This window comes from Erinaceus europaeus, chromosome 7 (assembly GCF_950295315.1).
Source record: "Erinaceus europaeus chromosome 7, mEriEur2.1, whole genome shotgun sequence".
NCBI lineage: Eukaryota > Metazoa > Chordata > Mammalia > Eulipotyphla > Erinaceidae > Erinaceus > Erinaceus europaeus.
This window is the reverse complement of record NC_080168.1, coordinates 113,363,214-113,386,028: the sequence shown is the minus strand read 5'-3', so window position 1 is coordinate 113,386,028 and position 22,815 is coordinate 113,363,214. Positions and strand designations below refer to the sequence as shown.

The following is a 22,815-nucleotide window of genomic DNA, read 5'->3' as shown; positions in this document are numbered from 1 at the left end:
CCAGTGAGGTTATAACAGGTGAGAGGCAGAGATAGTTCAAATAAGGGATTTGATACTAGGGATTGATAAAAGCATGTCTTCTTCCTCTTCTCCTCCTTCTCCTCTTCCTTCTCCTCCTACTCCTCCTTCTCCTCCTCCTTCTTCTCCTCCATCTTCTTTTGGTTCTAGTTCTTTTTAAAAAATTTATTGATTGATTTAATAATGAACAACAGATCTGTAGGATAGGAGGGATATAATTCCCACCACCAGAGTTCTGTATCCCATCACTTTCATTGGAAGCTTTCCTACTCTTTATCCCTCTGGGAGTATAAACCCAAGATCATTATGGGGTGCAGAAGGCGGCTTCTGTAATTGCTTCTCCATTGGACATGGGCATCGGCAAGTAGATCCATACTCCCAGCCTGCATCTTTCTTTCCCTAGTGTGGCAGGGATCTTGAGAAGTGGGATTCCAGGACACTTTGGTGAGGTCATCAAGGCATAACTTCTGTATAACTTAGAAGCAGATTCAAAGTTATTGTTGGCTGACTGGATGTGGAATGGGGTGAAAAAATGGAAAAATCACAATGCCTGCTAGGTTTCTGACTATTTTGTGGACAGAGACAAGTGGCACTTATTAAGAGGGAAACTATACAGAGGAGGAAATGATTTTATGAAGGGTGGGACTGTCATAATACCTGGGTGAGATCTCTGAAAGTTATCTGAGTGCGGAATCTAGAGGAGAACTGTAGACTAGAAATATAAATTTGGAAGTCAAAAGCAGATGATCATCCCTTTCTAATAAGGTACCTCCCTGATCCTTACTCAAGTTTCAGGTTGGTTTTGTTTGTTTTGTTTTGCTTTTTAAAGGAAATTTGGTTTTGTCTATATTAAAATACAATGTAGTTGTGTAATTGTAGAAGATTTATAAGATAATAATTCTATAAAAGATGAATGTGTATGTATGTGTCCCTGTCCATCCCCATGTAGGAAGAAGAGTCAACCAATTATTCTTATGTGTAATAATTTCAGAAAAAATAATCTTTATCATTGTTAGTTTCTGGTTTTGCTTCTGTTTAATTCTTGTAAAGACAGCTGAAATGAATGCATTGTTTATGTAGTAATTTTGTGACTTGACTTCCTCCTTGGAAACTGAAAACATTCCTACATTCTTGACTGCTATGGTACCAAGTTTAACTTGTGGTCTTTCTGCCCTTCTATCACCAGTTTATCCCGATGCCAGTCCTCTATGGAGTTTTCCTCTACATGGGTGTTTCTTCACTACAGGGAATTCAGGTATTACATGATTCAGTCAGGGCAGTCAGGGCAGTGTCATCTCACTGTTGAACTCACTTGGCTGGGGCGGGGGGCAGTCCCTAAAGAAGTACTAACTAGTTCTCAACTTAACTATTCTAGCCAGTTAAGCTATTTTAGATATTTTTTAGACATTGGACAAAATAGTCACACTGGCTTGGAAAACCTAGGGTAGTTCACTTTGATGTTATAATTCCTAATATTTGTTAATGCTTCAACATACAATTGTTAGGTGTTAAAACAGTAGGTGCTTTGTCAGGTGCTAGTAACCTTAAATCAAGAACCAAACTGACTTCCACACAGGGTCAGGCAAAAGTGAGAGGATTAAATTAGGGGTGAATTTCTGAACCCCTCAATGAATAGTGAGAACTGCACCATATGTGCAGAAGTTATTACCTATTAAATTTTGCCTTTTACCATCAAATTATTTCTTCTGGGCCCTTTTCATTTATTATTCTTTTTTAACAAAGTCATTGTTTATTTGCAGTTAATAGTGGTTTACTAAGTTGTGAAATTATCACATAAACTTCCATTCTACACCCACCACCAAAGTTGTTTGCTGCCATCCTCCCAACAATAACCACCATAGTTCTCACAAAGTACTCTGAGTCATTTGGATAAAGAAAGTCAGGAGTTTATCTGATGGCTTGGATACTTCAAATATATAACTTAGTTGTTTCTTTAAAAAAGAGAGAGAGAGAAAGAGTAGAGGCTGGGAGGTGGAACACCTAGTAGAGCGCACGTTACAGTGCGCAAGGAACCACATTCAATCCCCTGGCCTCTATCTGCAGGGGGATGGAAGCTTCATGAATGGTGAAACAGTGATGCATGTCTCTCTCTCTCTTCCTCTCTCTCTCTCTCCCCCCCCAATTTCTCTCTGTCTCTATCCAAAATAAATAAATAATAATGACTGAAAGAAATTATGTGTATTTAATGAGAGCAAGGGGAGAGACAAGAGTACTGCCTTATGTGATACCAGTGATCAATTTTAAGACCTCATATGTACAAGTCCTGTGCTGTACACACTGAGGTTACTAACCTCCACTACTATGTCATGTCTCTAACAGTGGCTGGTTCTTGTGCATTTTTATTGAACGTCCAGTGGTCACTTTTTTGGCCATCTCCAGGACTTCTCTACTCTAGATTGACTTTTCCAGAGAGAAAGAGTGAGACAGAGAGAGGAGGAAAGAAACCACAGCACTGAAGCTTCCTTCAGTGCAGCAGGGCTGGGCTTGACCCTCTCGTGTCTGTGGTTAAAGCAGCAGCACGCCGACTGAGCTGTTTGACCCTTTACGCATCTCATTTAGCACAATTGCCTCCAGTTGCGTCCATTTTGTTCCAACACCAGTGGCCATTCAGATATACTGTTGTAATGTGACCTTGGGTGGTCAATTTATCTCTTGGTGTCTGTTTTCTTGCATGTTAGATAACAATGGGTAATATTTTTATATCAGAATGTTAAAGCTTGGGGGCTGGGCAGTGGCATACCCAGTTGATCAAAGATGTTACCAAGTGCAATGACTGGGATTCAAGTCCCTGTTTCCCACCTGTGTGTGGGGGGTGGGGATGCTTCACTTTCTTTCCTCCTCTTTATCCTCTCCTTCCTTCTCAGCTTCTTTTTGTCCTATCAAATAAAATAGAGAGAAAGGAAGAAAAAAAAATAGCCTGGCTGCTGGGAGCAACTAATTTTTAGTTCTGGCACCAAGCCCCAGTGATAATCCTGGTGGCAATTAAGAAAAAAAATGTTAAAGCTTTTGTTTTATCCTTTTTAAAAATTATGATCAGTGAAAAGCTCTAAACTTCACAAAGAATAAGGTGTTTTTTTTTTTTTTTTGCCTCCAATGTTATCACTGGGGCTCAGTACCAGCACCATGAATCTACTGCTCCTGGAGGCTATTTTTCCCATTTTGTTGCCTTTGCTGTTGCCCTTGTTGTGGTTGTTATTAGCTGCTGTTGTTGTTGGGTAGGACAAAGAGAAATTGAGAGAGGACGGGAAGACAGGGAGAGAAAGATAGACATCTGCAGACCTGCTTCACCGCTTGTGAATTGACCCCCCTGCAGGTGGGGAGCCAGGGGCTTGAACCGGAATCCTTACACCGTTCCTTGCACTTTGTGCCATGTGCACTTAATCTGCTGCACTACCGCCCAACCCCCAAGAAAAAGATATTTTGTTTTGATAAACGTAATACTGCAATTGTCTTGTTTTATTTTCAACCCTTCCGGAGAAAGATCCCTCTGCAGCCGTAGTGTGGGATAGGAGAAAAATTTGAACCTAGAATTAGGAAATTTGTATTCAGTTTGACTCTGTCACTTTCAAACCTTGGCCAAATTACCTGTTTTCAGTGAGATTCAATTCCCATTTGCTGTTTAGTGGAAACTATATTATTTACCTATTGAAGAGACATGAATGGGCCTAGTAAGCCACCTGACCCAGAGAAACCACTTGAAAATAAATGCCAAATGCCTCCTTTTAGTTCTTTGATCGTCTGAAGCTCTTTGGGATGCCTGCAAAGCACCAGCCAGACTTTATCTACCTTCGGCATGTGCCACTACGCAAAGTCCATCTCTTCACCCTGATTCAGCTGACCTGCCTTGTCCTGCTCTGGGTCATCAAGGCATCTCCAGCTGCCATTGTCTTTCCAATGATGGTAAGTTGCTTAAACATTTTTGGTTATTTATTTATTTATTTATTTATTTATTTATTTATTTATTTATGTTGCTTCCAGGGTTATCGCTGGAGCTCAGTGCCTGCACTACGAATCCACTGCTCCTGGCGGCCATCTTTTTTCCGTTGTTGTTATTGTTGTTGTTGCTGCTGCTGTTGCTAGGCAGGACAGAAAGAAATTGAGAGAGGAGGGGAAGTCAGAGAGGGGGAGAAGAGAAAGCAGTCCTGTTTTTTTTAAATTAATTAATGAATTTAAAAAAGGAAACATTAACAAAACTGTAGGATAGGAGGGGTATAACTCCACACAGTTCCCACCACCAGATCTCCATATCCCATCCCCTCCCCTGATAGCTTTCCTAGTCTTTATCCCTCTGGGAGCATGGACCCAGGGTCATTGTGGGATGCAGAAGGTGGAAGGTCTGGCTTCTGTAATTGCTTCCCCACTGAACATGGGCGTTGACTGGTCGATCCATACTCCCAGTTTTGCCTCTCTCTTCCCTAGTAGGGTGGGTCTCTGGGGAAGCGAAGCTCCAGGACACATTGGTGGGGTCCTCTGTCCAGGGAAGTCTGGTCGGCATCATGCTGGCATCTGGAACCTGGTGGTTGAAAAGAGAGTTAACGTATAAAGCCAAACAAATTGTTGAACAATTATGGACCTAAAGGCTGGAATAGTTCAGATGAAGTGTTGGGGGGTATTCACTGCAGACCTGTTTTACAACTTGCAAAGCGACCCCCCTGCAGGTAGGGAGCAGGGGGCTCAAACCAGGATCCTTGTGCTTCGCACAATGTGTGTTTAACCCAGCCTTCTCTTTTTTTTTAGTTATTATTATAAAATGTCTCATTTTAGCTATCCTTAAAGTGTATAATTCAGTAGCACCAAGTATATTTATATTGATTGCTCAACCATTACCAGTATCCATCTCAGAAACTTTTCTCATCTCACGAAACTGAAATTCTGTACCCAATAAACAATAACTTTACCTTCCCTTCTCCTTGAAACTCCTGACAAATACTATTTTACTTCCTATCTTTATGAATTTGACTATTCCGAGTACCTCATGATAATGGGGTCACATAGTATTTTTTTTTTTCTGTGTGTGACTGTTTTATTTTACTTAGTACAACGTCTTCAATTCATAGTAGCTTGTGTTAGAAATTTCTTTTAAAGGTTGAATAGTATTCAACTGTGGGTTTTTTACTTGTTTTTCTAATTTTTATTAGATAGGACAGAGAAAAATTGAGATAGGATAAAGAGATAGAGTGAAAGACAGACACCTGTTTCACTGCTTCACTGCTAGTGAAGCAGACCTCTTACATGTGGAGAGCAAAGGCTCATGCCCGGGTCCTTGTGCTTAGTACTATATGTGCTTACCAGGTGTGCCACTGCCCAGCCCCTCCATTGTGTTTTTATATCATATTTTGTTCATGTTTTCATCTATCAATAGACATTTGAATTGTCACTATCTTTTGACTATTGTGAATAATACTGCCAGAAAACAGTGAGTTATACAATTATCTGTTCATGTTCCTGCTTTCAGTTATTTTGGTCATATACCCAGCAGTCCAAAGTGGGATTTCTAGGTCATATGGTAATTTATGGTCATATGGTCATATGATAATAACTGCCACCCTATTTTTTGTAACTGCTGTACTGTTTTGCATTTCCACCAGCATTGCACATTGCTCTGATTTTGTTATATCCTAACTAACTCTTGTTATTTTCTGGGGGGTTGTTTTGTTTTGAATAATAGCCATTCTAATAGGTGTGAAGTGGTATTTCCCTGTGGTTTTGATTTGCATTTCTCTAATGGTTAGTGATGTTGAATATCTTTTCATCTGATCATTGGTTATTTACATATTTGTTTTGGAGGTAAGCATTAGCTAGTTCTTTGTCTATTTCATATCAGGTTTATTTTTTGTTCTTGAGTCTTAGAAATTCTCCATACAATCTGGAAAGTAATCCCTTATTGATGTTGATTTTTTTGGTTAGGGGGTCGGGTGGTAGTGCAACAGGTAAAGTGCACATGGTGTGAAGCACACAGACTGGTGTAAGGACTTTAGTTTGAGTCCCCGGCTCCCCACCTGCACGGGGGTCACTTCACAAAGTGAAGCAGGTCTACAGATGTCTGTCTTTCTTTCCCCCTCTCTTGTCTTCCCCTCCTCTCTGAATTTCTCTCTGTTCTATCCAACAACAGCAGCAGCAATGGCTACAACAACAACAAGGGCAACAAATGGGAAAAAAATGGCCTCCAGGAGCAGTGGGTCCATAGTGCAGCACTGAGCCCCAGCAATAACTCTGGAGGCAAAAAAGAAAAAAAAAAAACACAAAAAAACATTTGGTTAGTCTTTGCAGGAGTAGCATTCTTTTTGAGGACCATGTGGTGTGGATGCATATGTGTAACACTTTGTCATGTTCATTTTCAAGGTCACTAGCCATTCTTTCCTACCTTCCAAGAATTGGTCAAGGGGAAATTCATGTTTTTAAAATAATTGCATATGACTTCAAAGTAATACAGTTCCAGTTTAAATTTTATTACAGTCAGAAGTGTATAAAGTGAAATGAAATGTTTTAAGTCACTAGGAGAGTGAGTGAGATGTTGAACTAGCAATCATAAATAACTAGATGTCCTTACTTCCTTTTTAACTGAAGCAGGGGCTTTGGAAAGAGCCTTATGGAAACTAACCTGTGTGTGATATGACATGGGACAAGTTCTTTCCTAAAACTTGGGTGATAAAGGTTTTGCCACTTGACCACTTTACTGTTTCATCCTCTTGGCTCACTCTGTGTCCATAGGATGCTGAGAATTAAGAGTGAGCTTCAAGGGAGAAAAGGTGATGAGGATGTTATTTGATAAGTGGGTAAGTATGTTTCAAAACTTCTGTTTTAGGGAGTCTGGTTGTAGTACAGCAGGCTAAGCGCAGGTGGCGCAAAGCACAAAGACCGGCATAAGGATCCCGGTTCGAACCCCGGCTCCCCACCTGCAGGGGAGTCGCTTCACAGGCGGTGAAGCAGGTCTGCAGGTGTCTATCTTTCTCTCCTCCTCTCTGTCTTCCCCTCCCTCTCTCCATTTCTCTCTGTCCTATCCAACAACAATAATAATAACTACAACAATAAAACAACAAGGGCAACAAAAGGGAAAAAATAAATAAAATAAATATTAAAAATAAACTTCTGTTTTATTGAAAAAATATTTAAAGGTGATAAAAATGGATTGAGGGGGAGTTGAGTGGTAGCGCAGCGGATTCAGCACACGTGGCGCGAAGCCCAAGGACCAGCATAAGGATCCCAGTTCGAGCCCCCAGCTCCCCACTTGCAGGGGAGTGGCTTCACAGGGGAATGAAGCAGGTCTGCAGGTGTCTGTCTTTCTCTCCCCCTCTCTGTCTTCCCCTCCTTTCTCCATTTCTCTCTGTTCTATCCTACAATGATGACATCAATAACAACAATAAAACAAGGGCAACAAAATGGAATAAATAAATAATAATAAAATTTAAAAAGACAACTATTACTAATATGAGGTTGATTTTAATTGAAATGATCTAGTCTTTAGTGAAAATAAGACTTTAATTTTTTGTTTGTTTGTAATTTTAGTGGGCCAGGGACGGGGGGGGGGGGTGTTAAATGTACATCACAATCAAGTAGGACTTATCCCAGGGATGCAAGACTGGTTCAAAATACATATGTTGATAAATGTGATTCAACATGCCAACAAAAGGAAAGCCAAAACCCATACGATTATTTCCATAGATGCATAGAAAGCCTTTGACAAGATCTAACACTATAAAATTGAGAATACCTGGAAAATAAGACTCTTAATTCACTATCTTTCTTTTTCTTCAGGTTTTGGCCTTGGTCTTTGTCAGAAAAGTCATGGATTTCTGTTTCACTAAGCGAGAGCTGAGCTGGTTAGATGATCTCATGCCTGAAAGTAAAAAGAAGAAGCTGGATGATGCCAAAAAGAAGGCCAAGGAGGAAGAGGTCATAGTTCTTGCACCAACTCTACATTCTGGGGGTTAGCCTCAAGTTACAGAATTTAGGAAGGGCCACATGTAAAGTCAGCATGTCTGGAGTACCTAGGGTTATATTTAGGAGTTGGAAAGATTACTCCAGAAATATTCTTAGCAGAGAATGGATCAAATATGTATTGTTTCTGTCTTCCTGTCTCCTTCCCTCCCTCCCTCCCTCCCTTCCTTCCTTCCTACTTTCCTTTATCCCTCCCTCCCTCCGTCCCTCCCTCCCTCCCTTCCTTCCTTTTCTTTTCCTTGGCTTTCTCTTTCTTCCTTTGGCTTTTTAATTTGATAACCAGCCCCCCCCTTTGTTTGTCTATAGTCTAGTTACCAGGCTTCTACTTAGACTATGAATATAGAATCTGATCCTTTAGTTAGTTTTAATGACTCGTGTTCTGAAAGGTCTAATTCAGTAAGTGTACAAACCAATTATTTCCTGAGAGTACTTATTACCTGATGGTGTTGTGGTTAGCACCATGCAAAGATAACTTGTATAGTACTTTTTTAAAAAATGTATTTATTTATTCTCTTTTGTTGCCCTTGTTGTTTTATTGTTGTAGTTATTATTGTTGTTATTGATGTCATCATTGTTGGATAGATCAGAGAGAAATGGAGAGAGGAGGGGAAGACAGGGGGGGGGAAAGACACCTACAGACCTGCTTCACTGCCTGTGAAGCCACTCCCCTGCCGGTGGGGAACCGGGGGCTCGAACCAGGATCTTTATGCCGGTCCTTGCGCTTTTTTATAGTACTTTTTGTCCTTTCTTATTTCCCTCAGTACTTGGCATCTGCCATTTACACAGTGCATTCATCACTGGACTTTCCATGTAAAGAATGGATATATAGCAAAATAAAAAATACTAGACCAAGTAAATGTGCCATGAAGTATTTTCAAATATAGTGAGTGCCCATAGTAGTGTTTTTTTTCTTTTTTAAATATTTCATTTATTAGAAAGATAGGAGGAGAGAAAGAACCAGACATCACTCTGGTACATGTGCTACCAGGGACTGAACTCAGGATCTTGTACTTAAAAGTCCAATACTTTACCCACTGCACCATCTCCTGGACCATAGTAGTGTTCTTTGAATTAAATTCTAAAAGAACTTACTTCAAATATCTTTAATTTTAAAAAATTATTACTTTCCAGATTTAATGGGCCATCATTGACATAACATTGTATAAATTTAAGTTATATTTGGGTCGTGACATATTTTTCTATGTAAAAATGCATCATGACTTTTTTTACAACCTAATAGTATAGAGTGATATAAGGTGGGTATACCATTGAGGAATTACTATCAGTATAGGATCAGTTAACACATTCATCACTTCACAGTTACATTATAACTGTACGTGTGTATTGTAAAAACCTTTAAAACCCATTATCTTAGCAACTTTTATTTTATTTTTTGTCTATTTTTGTTTCTCTAATTTGTGACTTAATAGTGTTCTACAAGGTTATAAAATTACAGGGGTATCATTCTACATCACATGAACCAGCAAAATTCTGCTTTAGTAATTTTTTTTAATTGGGGATGTGTCAATGGTTTTTGCCAACAGTAAATATAGCTTTTGGTACACATTGCCCTAGTAATTTTAAACTTTTTTTTTTTTTTTTTTACCAGAGCACTGCTCAGCTCTGGCTTATGGTGGTGCAGAGGACTGAACCTGGGAGCTCAGAGCCTCTGGCATGAAAGTTATTTGCATAATCATTATGCTGTCTTCCCAACCCCATTCCCTTAATAATTTTTAAGTATATGCTAACTTGAGTCACCACAAGTTATATTAGATCCTTGGAATTTGTCATCTTATAACTGCAACTTGTTAAAAATTCCATGTTATAATAAAGTTGTACTCTTTTGACCACCTTCACTATTGCCTCCATCCCCAGCTCTTGCCCTGGCATCCACCAGAGAAGCAGTGTTTTCTTTTTCTCAGGATTTGACTTTTTTGTTTGCTTTTTTTAATTCTTCATCTGAGGTCATATAATATTTATCTTTGACTGTATTTGACTAACTTATTAAATTCAGCATAATGCCCTCCAAGACTATACAGTTTGCTAATAGCAGGAGCTCCATTTTTAATGTATTAATAGTCCATTGTATTTATATACTACATTTTATTTATCCACTTGGCTTTTGATGGACACCAGTTGTTTCCATGTCTAAGGCTGCAGTAAGCATGAGGGTACAGATAGTTCAAGGCAGTAGTTTTGTTTCCTTCAGTTATATACTCAGAAGTGGGGTTATTGGATCATATGGTAGTTCTATTTATTTTTGTTGAGGAACCTCCATATTGTTTCTTAAAGTCATTCTACCATTTTCCCACCAAAAATACACAGACTTTCCTTTTTTCCACATCCTTACAGCAGTCAACCATTGAGTTAAATCCCAGCTCTTCCAATTTCATTCTTTTGTGTGCAACTATTAGGTTTCATTTAATAGTCTCTCTTTACTTTATTGATCAATCTGTATAAAAATATTTATTTATATATGTGGGAAAGAGAGAACTAAAGTATCACTCTGGCATATGTGTGAACTCAAGGCCTCATACGTAAGGATCAAACACAACCACTGTATCACCTACCAGGCTGCCACTGAATATTCTTGGTTTCTATGTTAAATATCAGATGACTGAATATGTATGGGTTTATTTCTAGTGTTTTGACTTTACTGTTGGCTTGTGTATCTTTTTTTATATTCTTAAATAGGCTTTTTTAAATATATTTTTTATTCCCTTTTGTTGCCCTTATTTTATTGTTGTAGTTATTATTGTTGTTGTTGTTGGATAGGACAGAGAGAAATGGAGAGAGGAGGGGGAAGACAGAAAGGGGGAGAGAAAGACAGACACCTGCAGACCTGCTTCACCGCTTCTGAAGTGACTCCCCTGCATGTGGGGAGCCAGGGCTCGAACCGGGATCCTTACACCGGTCCTTGTGCTTGGCGCCTCTTGCGCTTAACCCGCTGCATTACAGCCCGACTCCCTTTAAATAGGCTTTAACAATTACAAATACAAATATAAAAATTGTGCAAAAAAAACTCCAATGAGAAGATTGAAGATCATATTTCACTACATAAGATTTGAACCTTTTATGCATCCAAAGAAATCTTAGAAACAAAAATTTTAAATAGGGAAATTGAAACATGTTAGGTCCTTAATATTCAAATTAGTCTTATAAATTAAAGAGAGGAATAATAGAATACAAGTGAGAAGTGGTCATAGGTAATTTACAAAAGAATAAATATGGACCATGGGCATATAGCATAATGATTATGCAAAGAAATGCTCATACCTGAGGCTCCAAAGTCCCAGGTTCAATCCCCTGCACCACCATAAGCCAGAGCTGAGCAGTGCTCTAGTAAAGAAGAAGAAAAAAAGAAAAGGAAAAAAAAGAAACATTTCTCTTTGGGGCCAGATGACGCCATACCTAGTTGAGCACACATCAATGTGCAAAGACCTGGGTTCGAACCCCTGGTCCTTCCCTGCAGGGGGGGGGCTTCACAGGGCTGCAGGTATCTTTCTCTCCCTATTTCCCCCTTCCCTCTCAATTTCTGGCTGTCTCTATCCAATCAATCAGTAAAGATAATAATGAAAGAGAACAACTATGAATCGCTCTGTATATTAAAGTGTTACAGACTGTCTTAGGACACAGCCTTTTTTCTTTCTTTCTTTCGTGCCACCAGGGTTATTGCCGGGGCTCGGTGCCAGCACTACTAATTCACTACTCCCAGAAGCCATTTTTTTCTTTCTATTTTATTTGACAGGATAGAGAGACATTTGAGAGGGGGAAGAACAGACGAGGGAGGGAGGGGAGAGAAAGACCTGTAGACCTGCTTCACCGATTGTGAAGAGTCCCCCCTACAGGTGGAGAGTGGGGGCTCAAACCTGAGTCCTTGCACATGGTGATATGTGCACTTCACCGGATGTGCCACCACCCGGCCCCCATGGCCCCCAACCTTTACTCCAAAGGTTCACCACAGCATTTCATATTCAAGAGTACTGCTTAGCTCTGGCTTATATTGGCACTGGGCACTGAACCTGAGACCTTTTAAAAGCCTTAGGCTTGAGAGTCTTTTTGTATAATTATTACCCTATCTTCACGGCCTTTTATTATTTTTAACAATCTGCTTAATCAGGATTCATCTGTACAAGGTCCATGTACTATAATGGGTTGACAAATCTGTTTGCGATATTTTAAATCTCTGTAAGGGTTCCCTTTCTACCTTTTTTTTCTTGAAGAAAAAAGATCTTGATTGACAGGGGTTCACACCCTTTAGGTTTTATAAAATGGACCCCCTGGTGTCACTTAGCATATTCTCCTATCTCCTATATTTCCAGTAAGTTGTTAGTTGGATGTAGTATCCTACTACATACTTATTTTTTCAAAAGTAAGGTACAACTGTGTGGATGAATCTTTTGTTGTAAGGAGTCAAATCTGCTAGAAAATACACTCTTTTGTAACAGATGTGACCAAAAAAATTAGACAGACAGACACTGTGGTAGTACAAAAATGGCCTAGTGTAGGAATATTGCTTTAGTTGGTTATAATAATGTCTCTTTTCCTTTTTTTTAGGAGGCTGAGAAAATGTTAGAAATGGGAGGAGACAAATTCCCCTTAGAGAGCAGGAAGTTACTTAGTAGTCCTGGAAAGAACAACAGTTTCAGGTAAAACTCCCCAAATACCTAGGAGATTACTGTTTTGCTTATTTTGTGAATATTTTGGCTTTGTGGTGGGGGTAGAGTAAAAAAAAAATGCAGCAACTAGTATAAAGAGCTAAGTAAATATGCATGCTCCTAGAGCTCACCTGCACCAACACTATTTCCTACTGTGCTTTCTGAGTACCTGCACCATACACCAGATGCTGGGAACTGCACGGAGAACATGTACTGTGCACCTTCTCCATGCTGAGACTGCACTGGAAGAATTACTTACGTGTTGTCATTTAATCTTTATAGCTACTCTCTAAGCTTCGTTATTCACATCTGTAAAAGTAAGGAAACTTGAGGCTTGGAGGCTTTTAGAGAATCACAGTATTGCTAAGCAGAAAGTTTAAGATGCAAACCTTCATCTTTGTATTCCTCAAAACAATGCTGCTTCTACCTTTCTTTGTCACCTCTAGAAGATGAGTAGGATATTACCATTATTTTTAAAATTTATCAGTTTGTTGAGCATAAAACTCCCGGGCCTGGACAAGCATTGGGGGATGGGCAGAGACCACACCTTCCAGCTTGACTTATAGCATCTGTAGTCCTAGGAGACAGGGGGAAATCAAAATGAGATCATGAAAATTCCTCATTTCTGCTAGTGATCTTAGCTTCTTTCTCTGTCACACCTATTTCTCACCACAAGTCATGGGAAGCTAAATTTGTGGATTTGTTTCTTGCATTTTGGCTTCACTTTGGAAGAGAGGAAATTGAAAGAAACCCAGAAGTCAAGACGGGGCAGAAAAGCAATGAAAGGGGATTGAGATCATCCTATATATACTACTTTATTGCTGAGTCATAGAGCCAATTGAAGGGAAAAAATGAGGAAAATTCTTTCTTTGATTTACTTATTTTTGACAGAAATAGTATATACTTATGTATAGAACATGATCTTTTGTTATATGTATACATTGTGAAATGATAACTACAATCAAATTAATATTCTATCACCATCCACAAATTTCAGGTGAATAATGCATTGTTATTAACTATAGTCACCATGCTATAAACTAAGTCTTTAGAACATGTGCCTGTAGATCAATTTAACCACTTCCTTACCCTCCCCATCTCTGGCAACTACTATTCTGATTTGTTACTATCAGCTTGACTCTTTTGTTTTAAGTGTCTCCAAAGAAATAAAATCTTTGGTTGTTGATAATCTTTCTACAAGATGTTATGAAAGGAGCAATAGGCTTTGAATATCCTGATGGAATGGTGGAACTGTTTTCTTTCTTAACCTTTTTTTTTCCTCCAGGGTTATTGCTTGGGCTTGGTGTCTGCACTACTACTGCCAATCCATCTTTGTTGCCCATATTGTGGTTGTTATTGCCATTGTTGTTATAGCCACTGCCACCATTGAGTAGGACAGAGAGAATTCGAGAGAGAGAAGGGAAGACAGAAGAGAAAGACAGACACCTGCAGACCTGCTTCACTGCTTATGAAGTGACCCCCCTGCAGGTAGGGAGCCAGGGACTTGAACCTGGATCCTCCTTACGCCGGTCCTTGCACTTTGAGCTATGTGCATTCAACCCTCTGTGCCACCACCCATCCCCCCTTTCTTTACCTTTTTAAAAGAGACAGTCTGGAGTAGGGGGTGGCGGGCAGTGAAGCACCTGGTTAAGCACACATAGTATTAAGTGCAAGGACCCACTCAAGGATCCGGGTTCAAGCCCCCGCTCCCCACCTGCAGGGGGAAAACTTCACAAGCAGTAAAGCAGATCTCCAGGTGTCTATCTTTCTCTTATACTCTCTATATGCCTCTCCTTCTCTCCTCTTTCAATTTCTCTCTGTCCTATCAAATAAAATGGAGAAGATGACCACCAGGAGCAGTGGATTCATAGTGTGGGCACCGAGCCCCAGCAATAACCCTGGTGGCAAAAAGAAGAAGAAGAAGAAGGAGGAGGGGGAGGGGGAGGGGGAAGGGGAGGAGGGGGAGGAGGGGGAGGAGGAAGAAGAAGAAGAAGAAGAAAATAAAGTCATTCTGATTTTAGGAAACTCTGGAGTACTCTGGGGCTTTAGTAGACCAAGGACTGGATTCAAGATCTTGATTTCCTTAACTGCTGTTTGATCTCAATTAGCCAATATAACCATGCTAGTTTTGGTCTTTGTACTGTCAAGAATTTCTGTAATAGTTAAACTATTTAATAGTCCTTTGTAAACTACAAATAGAAAGTTTTTTTTATCCAGGTAAATTAAACTTTATGGGACACAAAAACATGTTAGGAAAGAGAAGAGAGAGATAAAAGGAGAAAAGCAAGGGAACTGAAAACTGACTTACATATAGTTCATATGGTGGAGAGTCAAATCCTTGTAAAGGCAAAGTCCCCACCTACACCTGCAACCACTCCCATTTCTGGGTGGTCCTTCTCCCTCAACACCCCCTCTTCTAGGAGCATGGACTCAAAATTCTCTTTGGGATGTTGAAGGAAGGAGTTTTGCACTTTTGTAGCTGCTTTCTGCTAACATGTGGGCAGCTGTCTGGTGGATTCATACTCCTAGACAGACCCTGTACTGTCCCTAATATTTCCCTGGTAGGGTAGAGCTCTGAAGAGATGAGGTTTCTGGACACTTCACCATGTGGTCATCTGTGCAGGGAGGTCAGGGTGGGGCTATGGCAGCTTCTGGGACTTGATGGGTATAGCTCACATGGTGGTCCCAGGAGAGCCAAATAGAAAGATTTGACCAGATAAATGAAGGGCACTTAGCACCATGTCTGGCATACATTGAGCACTCTTTTTTAAGTGGTAGCTCCTGACACTACACTATTGGCATCAAAATATTGGCATCAGCATCTCTAGAGAGGTCCTTCAAAGGAATGGAAAATAATTGTGGGGACAGGGTTAGCTGCCACCTGGCACACAATAACACCCACAGCATTACCTCATCAGCCTCTTGACACTCTGTATTCAGACACTCTTGTTTCCAGTGCTCCTGAGAACTGTTAACTGATTCCTTTAGAGCTATCGGAACTTCCCCCTTATGATGGGGTGGTAGTCATTATGGACTGAGATATGTATTTTACTAGTATTTCTAAAACTGACTGTCCTAAGCACTGATTTCAGATGTGACCCCTCCGAAATTAATATATCTGATGAAATGCCTAAAACCACGGTCTGGAAAACTCTCAGTATGAATTCTGGAAATACAAAGGAAAAGAGGTAAAGATAATTGATTTTTAATTTATGATTTTTAAAATGGCAATCATATTGAAGATAAAATGTCTTTTAGTTGGCAAGCTGAATTTGTCCGGTAGCACTACCACTTCTAATAGCTTTTGTCTCTATGGGGTGGGGGGAGCTATAAGCCTTTGAGAGGTGAAAACGTCTTCTATTTAAACACATACAGTGTTTGGGACTACTCATTCACACTGGTCCAAAGTCAGGATGGAATTATTTTAGGGTGAAAATTTACCTTTTGATTTAGTTTTTTTAAGTACTTTCTATTTTCCACTTCAAGATCTATACAGCAGTTCACTGGTTAGTGCAACTACACAAACTGAAAAATTGCTAAAATGTTCAAACAGTATGGACAGTATTGATACATAATTTAATCTATTTAACTTGTTCCATAGTGAGTAATTCTGTCAAGTAAAGATTCTGGAATGTTAAATTGCAACTTTTTATTATTTTGGAATATACATATGCATATATATGTCTCTTGTATTTTGGTTCCACTTTGGAAAAGAGGAAATTAAAAGAAACCCAGAAATTGAAAAATTATGTTGGTTTTCATAATCACTTCCAATAGCATAGATTAGTTTTAATCAGGTTAATGAAATAAAAATGGAAGGGCATCAGGCATTTTTTTTTCTTTAATGAGGTGATCTAAGCACCCAAATTACTTGAATAATTTACGCCAAATCCCATTAAGCTTGAGTAGTCAGATAATTAAAGACAAACATCTTAGGTCTTACAAACTTCGACTTTTCATACTTTGAAAAGAATAAAAGTAAAAAGGTAGGAAGAGATCTGGTGTATTAATCCCATGAATAACTGGCAGGTTTCTGACACTCAGTTTACTCAGCAGTAAAAGGATGATAATAGTAGATAACTGCCTCCGTCACAGAGCTGCTCTGACGAGAAACTGAAGTGCTCTGAAAAGTCACAGCCACTAGTGGATTATTTAATGGGTTAAAATAAATCTGTGCTGAATATGAGTGAAATATAGAATCTTGTTTCCTTCAGAGGAAAATCCAGGCAGCTGTCGAAATGTATAACGCACACAGTTATTTTTAGTTGAGAACTAGTCTGCTTGTAAATGAACTTAAAATATAGTCAGATCCACATCATGGTGACATCTTCAAAGTATTGTGTTAAAAAGAGGAATGAATCATGTGTTCCCTTTTTGTCTAATTGTAACACTTTTATTCAGTCTCTTCAACTAAAAGTTTTTGCTGGGATGGAAGATTTGGACCATGAGGTGCCTCAAGGAAGTTCTGAAAACAGAGAAGATGGTGAGTCTCTCAAAGAAGAAGCAAGACCATTGTCTGACTATGTCTTTGCTCATGTCAAAGCCATAATGAAGCATTCAGTTATTCATGGCGTGTGTGGGAGGGCATCCAGCTATCCCCATAGCATCCGCCCATCACCAAATGTGAATGTGTAAGAAGACCATCTCCTGTTGGTACGTCTCTTCCTTCTTTTTCATCAGAACTGCCACCATTGAAGACCCAGCTTCCCATGTTTAAGACATTTTCCCTGAAACTCTCTGCTGGTCTGCTGAGCCATCTGGATCCATTCTGCCACTAAGAATTTCTTTAATGAAGTCCCTCTTCCTAAAGGATGGGGTGGTGGAGCAAGAGAAGAGCAGAGAGAAAAGGAAAGATTCTTAAGTCTCATAGAATCTGCAGACTCCTAGGCAGTACTGGGCCAGGGTTATTTTATTACTTTTTTTTTTTTTTGTCTGTCTACTCTGAGGGATGCTGGTCAGACTCAGAGGCTTTCCAGGAGGTTTTGCTACCAGGAGGATGAGGCATCTGGGCATTGGTAGTGCCACCTCCATAGTTAGGAAGATGCCACTGACTTTGGGTGCACCTTCATCACTTACTAATTACAGCTTGCATACCTCAATGAGAACCTTGGATGATGAAAGGGCCAAGAGGGACACTATTTAGTTTAGACATGAAAAGACTCAGGGGAAAATCATTGCTAGTAGAGGATGAATAGCCTCTCATGGTTTCACTAAGGAGAGATTAGAGAATGAACTTAAATTACTACAGAAGGATTTGGGGTAGATACTAGAAAAGGTTTCCTAAAGATTTGTCATAATGTCTGTTTTGTAGATACCTAAGAGAAGTTTGATAATAGTTATAGGAAGGGAGATAAGGTGTTTTTATTGGCCTTGTTGTGGAAACATCCACGACTTGCGGCTGTCTCTTGAGGACATACTCTAATTCCATTCCTGGAGACATCCAAGTGCTTATGTAACATCTACTTAGTTGCCTTAGTAGTGAACCATCAGCTCAATGGACCAAAACTACCATCAGCCATGAGGTTTCTTCATCATTTTAAATTTCTTTTTGTTGGTAACTATTCTAGTTCTCAAATATAGAAAGCCACACTGGAAACTGAGCTTTTAAGTGGGGAAATTAATTTTGACATTGACTTTATGGTGATATTTATACTCTCTGCAATGAGTATCAAGGGCTTGAGATCCAGTATGTATAGACATTCTCTTCCTCTGTGCACAGAAAATGAGTAGTAAGCTTGACAGTATGCAGGGAATCCTATTCCATGAGTTTTACATGGCAGAAAATCTTCATGCATTGGATGATCACTGAACATGCTTTTCTTTTATAGATGAAGGTTGGCTCTATCACTTTGTTCAATTTTGCATTCCTTGGACTCTTAAAATGTAATTCTGTATTCTAGTCTTATGCTAAAGACCTTTGATGTTGAAGGAGTCATGCACTTCTTTAATATCTCTTATTTCTTGGAACTACAATTACTTTAGTAGACAGATAATTTTCAAAATATTTAACAACTGGCACAGGGTGGACACCAGCCACTCAGAATGGATACCTGCTGTGAGCAAGCAGTATGTAGGCTGAATCATTGCCTATTAGCTGAACACCACACTGCTTTCAAATATTAAAATGGCATATCCATTTTAATTATGGGTAGTGTTCTAGTTTTATCTATTTCCTACTCACAGGACTGTTTTAGGGGGTATCAGTAGCTTCTTTTCATATGGTGCAGATAGAACCAGGGATACTTCTTTGAACTTTGAAGGATATCAGCATATTTATGTGCCAGACTTTCACATCTTATTCTTCAGGATAAATGAATAATTGTACCCAACTACCTATCTAATTTAGGAAAGGCAAAAGGAAGCCTGTTAATGGGGAAAGCTTTCTTGCTGACTTTTCCTGTCTCTATCTCCTTGGTCTTGCCTCTTTTTTTCTTCTTTGCTCCTTGAGACTATCTCCCCTTTCTTCTTCCATCTTGTTTGCCTCTCTCATCTTTTTGTAGGGAGCTTAGTGAGTGCTTGATCTGTTCCCCTACCCCAGAAAAAAAGAATGTAACAGAGAAGAGTTCATCATGCAACAGAAAGGAATAACACCATCATTCAGAGAATCTTTTTCCTAATACATCATGTTTTATGATGCCTTGTATGTGGTTAAGCTTCTTGAAAGGAATTGTCTTTGTTAATTCTGTGTACTCAGCTATAGGGCTACATTTACACTTTCTAGTTCTTCCCAGGCCAGATGCTTCTTGGTTACTGTGCATTTGGCATGTTCTCCACTTTTGGAGATACTAGATTTTCTCAAGCAATAGCTTAACATCTGCTACATATCAATGAGAAGAAGCATCCCCTACTCTTACTCTCTTTCCCCCCAACTCCTGTTAAGCATTTGACTGTAGTCCTGGATGCTTCCTTGCCCAGATCTGTGACTGGTGACTATGACATAGAGCTAGTCTGGGAAATGTTTAGGGTAGGAACCTGGGAGTAGAGGTGAAGCACCAGCAGTGTGGTCTATGCATTTACATATACATGGATGTGTTAAGCAAACAGATTTACCCATTAGATTTTATCACTATTAAACAGCTTTGTGCACCTAACTGTGAGGACATTCTCCACAAACGGTCACTCTCCCTCCTATAGGTTCCTATCTGAGGCTTCTCTAATAGAAGACCTTCAGAACAAATATTATGAGTCTACTAAAAAAAGGTGTTTAGATTCAACATTAAAGAGAAAGTGATTTGGGGATGGAAAGCAAAGTAGGAAGTTGAATGATTTCTATGCCTTGGTCTGCTTGGGCTTGCCTACAAGTGGCCTGCCTCTATGCTGACAAGGAGAGGTTTCAGCAAAGGTTTAAAAATGACAATCCAATGGCCTAATGACCTGTAAACATAGGAAGGGAGGAAGACTGGAATATTCTAGAGGTTGAAGAAAATGATGATGAAGAGTTGCTCTAGAGAGAAAGTAGAAATATGTTGTGAAAATTTCAAATATGTTTCATGTCAAATATGCAGGCTAGTTCTCTCTAGATATACAATGATTCCAGATTTTCATGATAGGATCTTCAGATCTGGTCCTATTCCCTTCTCCTTGTTCATGCAAATCTCCCACTAGGGAAGAGGGGCAATAGCCATGTATTTCCAAAGACAGTGTGAATAGTTGTTTCTCTTTGTCTGAGATGTGAGTGGCTTTTAAATTCATCATGAGTGGTTTATTAAAATCTAGTAAATGCTAGATTTTAAATAGTAAATCCTCAAACTTGGTTGACATCTCAGGCTTTGAAACATGACCTTCAAGAGATCTCTTGGTTTTAGTATTCTGCTTTCTAGTTATCCAAAAAAGGCAATTCCAAGTTTCATTGTATTTTCAACCTACTCAACTCTGCACATTTCCTCATCACAGAGGAGTTGACTATTGTCCTGTCAATTTCACTGTTAGGTTCTCCGTACACAGGAGTGACTTTCCTTTGAATTGTATGCTTTTTCTGCTGCTTCATCAACTTCTCTAAATCTCTTTTTCTTTTCTTTCTTTCCTTCTTTCTTTCTTTCTTTCTTTCCTTCTTTTTCTTTGCAAGAGAGTCGCACATCATCCTAGGAATTGAAACTCTCTTTGCCAGTTTGTTGTCACATTTTCCTCAGACCTCAGGTTTCCAAGCCACATCCTGGCAGGACCTTTAGGGTCCCTCTATTGCATGTCCTCAGCCTGCCTTCCTTTTCTTTTGTAAACCTTTTATTTTATTTTATTTTATTTTACTTTTGGTAAAGACAGAGAAATTGAGAAGGAAAGGGGAGACAGAGAGCGAAAAAGACACCTACAGCACTGCTTTGCCACTTGTGAAGCTTCTCTGCAGGTGGGGTGGGGATTTGGAACTTGAACCTGGGTCCTTGCTTATGGTAACATGAGTGCTTAAATGGGTGCATCACCACCTGGCCCCTCTTCTTTACTTTCATTTGGGAGCTGTTGGAGATCCCACAGACAGAAATCATTCCTATGGAACCTGCTGACCAAGTGATACATCATTGCATCACCCCCACCCCCAGCCCTTTACTGAATTGACTTCTTCATGCATCTTTTCCTCCTTCAAGAACTCCTTCATCCTTTCTGTTTTGTCTTCAATCCTTCAAGTTCTCCTTGGAAGGAAGAAGTTCATGGTGAGATGTTATAAAAACCATCATCATTTGGGCATGAGGAGAGATATGAAGATAGCCTGGGTTTTTGTTTTTTTTTTTTTTAAATTTAATTTAATTTATTTATTCCCTTTTGTTGCCCTTGTTGTTTTATTGTTGTAGTTATTATTGATGTCGTTGTTGTTGGATAGGACAGAGAGAAATGGAGAGGGGAGGGGAAGACAGAGAGGGGGAGAGAAAGACAGACAGACACCTGCAAACCTGCTTCACTGCCTGTGAAGGGACCTGCCTGCAGGTGGGGAACTGGGGGCTCGAACCGGGATCCTGACGCCGGTCCTTGAGCTTAGCGCCACCTGCGCTTAACCCGCTGTGCTACAGCCTGACTCCCCTAGCCTGGGTTTTTGAAGGAGGAGTTTATAGTGATTTTCTTCATCTAGGGTAATAGAGTAAAAGTTCTCAAGCCTCAGGCTCATCTAATATTTCAGTGTAAATAGAAAGTCATTTCAAAAACCAAACAGAAGTGATATTTCTACCACATCTATTCTTTATAATTCTTGGTATTCTTGATCTCTTACATTAATTATAGAGAATGGACTGTTGACATTATTAACATGTATTTACCAGAAAGAAGGACAATTTTCATATGCAAAATAGGTATGAAATAACCATTCCACTGCTTGAAGTATGGAGAGAGGTAAAGAGGAACATTCTATACTCCTTTCAATAGGAAAGTTCAGAAAGTAGAATGATTCACCCATAGGCATAATTCTTCTAGGAGATTCTGTGCTCAAAGGGAATGAAATTACTTCTGATCTTTCTGAAAAGGAGAGGAATTGCATTTTGCTCAAACCTAACTGACCTTTACATTGGAGAATACAGGTTTTTTTTTTCTCTCAGTTCATAGCATTATTATTTGCAGAGAGCGAGAAAGAGAATGAACAAAAACCCACCCACCACACTTTTCTAAGCCCAACAGAAATCAGAGTTTGGGCTTCTCTTAGAGGGTTTGCAGTTGAGTCCAACATGCAGGGTTTTCACGTGTGCAATACCTTTGGAAACAAAAGTACCAAACTGAATGTGCAATTATTTCTTCTGCAAAAGAGGCCAAAATCCTCCTCCCCACTCCTTTCTCCCATATTCATTCCAAGAAGATATGCTTCCCTCTTGTTAATCTGTGCCTGTCTGTCTGTCTGTCTGTCTTGTCTTGTCTTGTCTGTCTGGCTAGATAGGGTTACCTTCCCAAATGATGTTGTCAGGTGGAGAGCAAGGCAACCTTACCACAGAAGGGGATGACTTGAGGTGCTGGTACATTTCCTTTGTTTTCTATGTTCTTTTTTCTATTAGGTTTCATGTAGAGATGGAGATATTTTTGTTTTAGAAGTTCCAAAGTATATATTTTTAGTGTAAGAAATGTACCCTCTCCACATCCCATGGTGTAAATAGAGCTGAGAAGAAAAGTGTCATTGTGTTAATCCCATAGCAATCTGTGGTAGGAACAGGACCCCTTGCCCTCTTGGTCTGTGTCTGCGAACCAAGAGAGGTGATTATGACACCTCTGCCTG

At 39.5% G+C, this 22,815-nt stretch overlaps 1 protein-coding gene and 1 long non-coding RNA gene across 3 annotated transcripts in view; one reads left to right on the top strand and one right to left on the bottom strand.

Annotated features, from left to right (window-relative positions):
- SLC4A8 (solute carrier family 4 member 8) overlaps window positions 1–21,635 on the top strand; it is an 85,913-nt gene extending 64,278 nt beyond the window's left edge. Inside the window, exons 19-24 of the mRNA XM_060195349.1 lie at window positions 1,205–1,273; window positions 3,766–3,939; window positions 7,795–7,932; window positions 12,535–12,626; window positions 15,728–15,823; window positions 17,037–21,635. Coding sequence (XP_060051332.1) covers window positions 1,205–1,273; window positions 3,766–3,939; window positions 7,795–7,932; window positions 12,535–12,626; window positions 15,728–15,823; window positions 17,037–17,049 — 582 coding nt within the window. The 3' untranslated portion in view covers window positions 17,050–21,635. The remainder of the gene's footprint in view (window positions 1–1,204; window positions 1,274–3,765; window positions 3,940–7,794; window positions 7,933–12,534; window positions 12,627–15,727; window positions 15,824–17,036) is intronic.
- Window positions 7,803–22,815, bottom strand: part of LOC132539520 (uncharacterized) — a 50,826-nt gene continuing 35,813 nt past the window's right edge. For both annotated transcript variants that reach the window (XR_009550860.1, XR_009550861.1), the window contains exons 4-5: window positions 13,101–13,212; window positions 7,803–7,876 (exon numbers count right to left, since the gene is read on the bottom strand). This is a non-coding gene — a long non-coding RNA (uncharacterized LOC132539520). The remainder of the gene's footprint in view (window positions 7,877–13,100; window positions 13,213–22,815) is intronic.